The 4,994-nt window shown below is 34.2% G+C and overlaps 1 protein-coding gene across 2 annotated transcripts; it reads right to left on the bottom strand.

Moving 5' to 3' along the window:
* Nucleotides 1-373: 373 nt before the first annotated feature.
* Nucleotides 374-3,205, bottom strand: LOC106332261 (transcription factor bHLH123-like). 2 transcript variants are annotated; one of them, XM_013770738.1, is made up of 7 exons: nucleotides 2,866-3,205; nucleotides 2,149-2,761; nucleotides 1,946-2,059; nucleotides 1,514-1,579; nucleotides 1,206-1,271; nucleotides 1,044-1,094; nucleotides 374-795 (listed from the first exon to the last, which is right to left on the bottom strand). In XM_013770738.1, exons 1-7 carry the CDS (start codon nucleotides 3,084-3,086, stop codon nucleotides 643-645), a joined length of 1,284 nt encoding a protein of 427 aa, XP_013626192.1. In that variant the 5' UTR covers nucleotides 3,087-3,205; the 3' UTR covers nucleotides 374-642. The 2 variants fall into 2 exon arrangements, with proteins under 2 accessions (XP_013626192.1, XP_013626191.1); XM_013770737.1 differs by having other exon boundaries at nucleotides 2,149-2,764.
* Between the last annotated feature and the right edge of the window lie 1,789 nt (nucleotides 3,206-4,994).

Consider the following 4,994-nt stretch of genomic DNA (forward strand, 5'->3'; position numbering starts at 1 on the left):
ATTTATAAGTATTTTGGATAAGTTAAAAGTATCTTATATATTTTGATGTTCTTAATATATATTAAATCTAAAAATAATTAATATATATAGGTATATAAATCAATTTCGGATATAATCGGGTACCCGAAATATTTCGGTTCGGATCGGGTTCGGTTTCGGTTCTCTAAATACCAAAATTTTGAACCCATTCGGATATTTAATCAATTTCGGTTCGGATTCGATACTACTTTTTCGGATCGGGTTCGGTTCGGTTTTTCGGATCCGGGTTTTTTGCCCAGCCCTAGTCTTTCTCCCTCTCTGAATCAACGAAGACTACTTGACTTATAGATCCATTCTTCTTTAACGACTATCTTATATAGTATATCATCTTCTATCAACAAACAACAAAAGAAGACTCATCCAAATCTCTTTAGATCTTACATATCCTCTATATATAAGCATATTTCTTCAATTACACATTATTTTAAAGTTTTGTTATAAATCTAAAAATATGAATGGACAAACACTTTTCAGTTGTCCATTAATCGATCTTCTCACGTCGACTAAAATCGGTGGTTTTCTCTTATCAGCAAATCAACGTATATGTAGGTTAAATTATACGTCAACCGACATCTAACATAACTTTTTCATCTGTATATCAATCTATCTAAAAGTCCCACCAAACGTAGGAGTCCAGAAATCTACTGTAGTATCCTGCGTCACTGGAAATATGCTCGAAACTGGCACTAAGCATAAACCTCGACTTCTAAGATCTGGTTCTTCTGAAACTTCTAGCTCTTTGTGATGATCACTCATCTGCATCATTATTTAAAAACAAAAGACAAAAGATAAGTTTCATATAAACTTTTTTATTTAATTGCAAAGCGTCTGGCTACATTGTTTCGGAATGATGTTTGTCAAATCTTGAAGATTAAGCAACCATTAAATATAGAGATGTAATACAGAACACGAACGAGAGCCGTGCGTTAATTCAATTGTATAATAATAACAGTATAATTATTTAATAATGTACATAAAATTATATGATAAGCAAAAAAAGCTACCTGTTGATGCTGTAAAGATGCTCCACTTTTCATATATGGGTTACTCAGAGCCTGAATTGTAATCATTTGCAGGTTTGTACATCAGTAGAAATACAATAACTAACTAATAATGTAGCAAAAAAAAAGTTATATACTATAGAAACAAGGGATGGGCTAACTTACTGAAACTTGTTGGTGTAAGAACTTAATGTATTCAATGGCTTCAGAGAGCACTGAGGCTGCGTCAGTCTGACAGAAAACCACATGAGATTCAGTAAAACAAAATCTAACCGTTGTATTTGATTTATCCCCAAAAGATAAGTACATAGAATAGACTTTTACATATAATATATATATATATATATATATATATATATATATATATATATAAAGACATAATATGATAAGTAATAATGACTGTATAGACAAATATACTAATACACACTCATCATCTTTCCGAAAGCTAAAGCAAAAAATTGCAGACAGAGTACCTTTCCGAAAGGTGAAACCAATTGTTGGAGCGCAGCGATTCTGTCGCCCATTTTCTCTTTCCTGACCTAATTCAGCAAAAACAAATATTTATACGAAAATTAAGGAGAAAAACTTAAGAATTATGCCAAAAATTGGGAAATAATGTTTGTGGAATTTTTTAATTAGAAAAAATACAACTTAGCAAGCCTGCTTGTTTCTATCAAAAAGTGTGGATTTGGGTTGTCTAAACTCAAAATTTTAGATAGAAATGATATTAAAACCTAATTTACTCGTTTCAAATAGGGTTTTGTTTTGATTAACAAGAGATTCGTTTTTTTATTAGTAAACCATGGAAAGCTTTTATTTAAATTCATTGTAAAATATTGACGTGCAGAAAGATGTTACATCCCTAAAAAGAAGCTTTTATTATTTTATGTAAAAGCGAAATATACCTTGGAAGCTGGTGACGGAGACGGTGCTTCGCTCTTGGCCCTCTTAGCCGCCGGCTGATCTGCTCCACCTCTCTTTACTTCATTGCTCCTCGAATCAGGAACCTTCGTTATACTCTACAACAAGAACAAAAAAAACACATATAAAACATCCGTTTACATATAAACAAACTCGTGATATATATATATAGAAAACATATAGATACCTTTTGTTCATCAAAACTCGGCGCGTGAATCTGCGGCGGCTGTAACGCCGGAAAAAAGTTCGACGACGCGTCATGATGAGTAGGACCCACGTTTCCAGCCGTTGCCGCTGGGTTCCAAAACGTTGCGTTGTTAGAGAATCGCAAAGGACTGTTTGGTTTAGGCGGCGAAGATCTTGAAAACCAAGTCGATGCCATCTGATCATAGTTTCCGTACCCAAGATTTGGTTGCTGATGATTCCTCGACGGTTGTTGGTCGGAAGAGCCAGGCAAATTAAAACCAGCTCCTTGATGAAACATAGCTGAAGAGGAACTAGGAGTTGTTGCTGTTCCGTACAACGAGTTGTCAACGGCGAAGCCTTGACATGTTACTGTGCTACTGTCCGTACTTGAGCTCCCGTGAGGGCTGAACTGATTTTCCAAGAAAAAACCGCGGTTGCTGCTCGTCATATTTAGCTGCGGTTTGAAATCGCTATTATTGATCTGCGTATCTCGCCACAAAGCTTGGTGGTTAGAGGAATCAGATTCTTGAATAGCGTTTGCGTTTGAGGTGGCATCTAAATTGAGATTCTCTTGAAGCATCACTCCAAAGCTTGTCTCCGCTTTACTATCTCCTCTTCTTTTGTTCCCCGCAAAGAAAAAAAAAGACACAATCTCTAAGCGTCATAAATATTATGATATATTGAAACAGACATAAAAGAAGCAAGTTGAAAGACTCACAAGAGAGGTTGGTTCCATTGATCAACAGGTGGTTGTGAAGAAAGCCCTAAACCAATCATTTGTAGATGATGATCAGTAGCTAATGAATGATGAACCTTTTCATGGAAAACATCAGAACCGCCAGATACAATTGAGCTTGCTCTCATGGAAGAAGATGTTGAGGAAGAAGAAGATACTTTCCACCAGCTTCCTGAGTTGATGAAATCATGATGATCTCCCATGGCTTTTTTTTTGGAATCACTAAGCGTTTAATATATATGTTGGTGGGATCGATGATGGATCTTTAATTTGTTGCGTCTTCTCAGATTGTGCCTCACATGAAATGATGATGATCCACACGAGAGAGATACTTATAGTTATAAAAATATGTCAATTTATAATGGATATTTTATTTTTTTCCTGGTAGGGTTTTCGTTAACTATTTGTGAAAACACCGGTTGACATTTTTCAGGTGGCTCTCGCTGACTCTTTTACATACGTCATACCCAACTTGTAATTTTTCTCGAAAATTATTTAATTTTTTTTCCATTGGTATTATTACACTTTAAAGAATACTATGCTAGTATTTAATTTATCTTTGGGTAAAGTTTCCTTTAAGTATTGTAGAAAGTACGTTCTGGAAGAACAATGAAAAATCAATCCCTCTTATGAAAACATGCACCGTTTTATTATTCAGAGTAAACGAATTAGCTACTTTGAAACACATGGAAAACATATTGTTAGCACTTTCACAAACGACTCTATAACGAAAATTGTATCGGCATCATGAGGATTCGTAACAAACGTTTCTACACGCATCATGTTCATGGTGAACATTTGTTAATTAACATTATAATAGATCTTGCTACGCCACACATGAGACTTCAGAAAATTTATATCCACTAATCTGCAATAGAATCACACTATCTAGTATAAAAAGCTTTCCACCATATGTTTATCACTATGCCAAAAGCTTTTTACAACGACTTTCAATTCATTTACTGATAATTAGGAAACTAAAACCAAAATATCATTTCCTTTAGTATAAATTTATTGACGTTTTAACATTATGTTTCAAAATAAATACTATATTATAAGAATTTCAATATAATTGTGGTATAAATATTTTATTTACATTCAGTTAAAACATATTATCAATAGAGTATGAGGAATGAATTATGTTTTATAAGTATATAACAAGTAGTCAAGTATACTCATTCTAGGAGGATTTATAGGATGTAGGCCTGTAACCTCTTTTTTGGTGCAACAGGCCTGTAACCTTATATTTGTATACGAAAAGGATATAAAAGTAACAAAGTTTAACATGTTTTATAGTGAAATGTATTACACAGTTAGAAGTAACACACGAACAAATAAGAAAATACAAATTGACTTATCAACAGTGCATTGAGCTAGTGGTTTAACAAAAACAAAAAAAAATCATTGTGTTTCTAATTTGATTCTCGCTGGAAACGTATACTTTATACCATGTCTTGAGATAGTTTGACGATAGAGTTTAACCAACGTGGGTTGGGCTAATGGTACATGAGGGATCAAATAACCCAATATGGTCCGGTTTCAAAACTCTCGTTGGCCACCTTGCCGCCTAAATTGTGCGTGCCCCCGGATGCAAGACTATCTAGGAGTTAGGTCTAGTTCATGAATTAATCTGAGTTTAATCTTTATTTTTCAGAAAAAAAAAAATATAGAGGATGAACCAAACTTTTCCCGGTTAACAAAAACAAAAGATTAAAATTGACTTTCTTAGTATATATAAAAGCCACGAAAATGGAAGAAAGAGGTTGAAATGGTATTTGACTTATTTTAGGCAGGGCGTCACGGTCACAATCAGAGTCACAGACCACTTTGAGATATTTTTATTGTCTTGATTTGAGTATTTGACCCCTTTTGGCTATGACCTTCACCGTTATAATTTTACGGTCACATAAGGTCAACGAGTGGGCCCCACGTGGCGTGCGCGCGTGCTTTAGCATCTAGACCCCACTTGTTACGTCTCAGAGTCAGAGCCTGAATGTGACACTTCTCTTTTTTTTTTTCTTTTTTTTTTTTCTGTTTTTACTATTTTTAATGATATTTTCTCGATATTAATTCATAGAAATATTTACCCTCGGAGACACAAGTTGAGTTTA

Source organism: Brassica oleracea, chromosome C3 (assembly GCF_000695525.1).
Source record: "Brassica oleracea var. oleracea cultivar TO1000 chromosome C3, BOL, whole genome shotgun sequence".
Lineage (NCBI taxonomy): Eukaryota > Viridiplantae > Streptophyta > Magnoliopsida > Brassicales > Brassicaceae > Brassica > Brassica oleracea.

Coding starts and splice junctions, on each gene's coding strand:
- LOC106332261 (XM_013770737.1), bottom strand. CDS start 3,086: ATGGGAGATCATCATGATTTCATCAACTCAGGAAGCTGGTGGAAAGTA. Junction 2,060..2,148: donor CGAGTTTTGATGAACAAAAG/GTATCTATATGT, acceptor TTCTTGTTGTAG/AGTATAACGAAGGTTCCTGA. Junction 1,580..1,945: donor CTCCGTCACCAGCTTCCAAG/GTATATTTCGCT, acceptor TTGCTGAATTAG/GTCAGGAAAGAGAAAATGGG.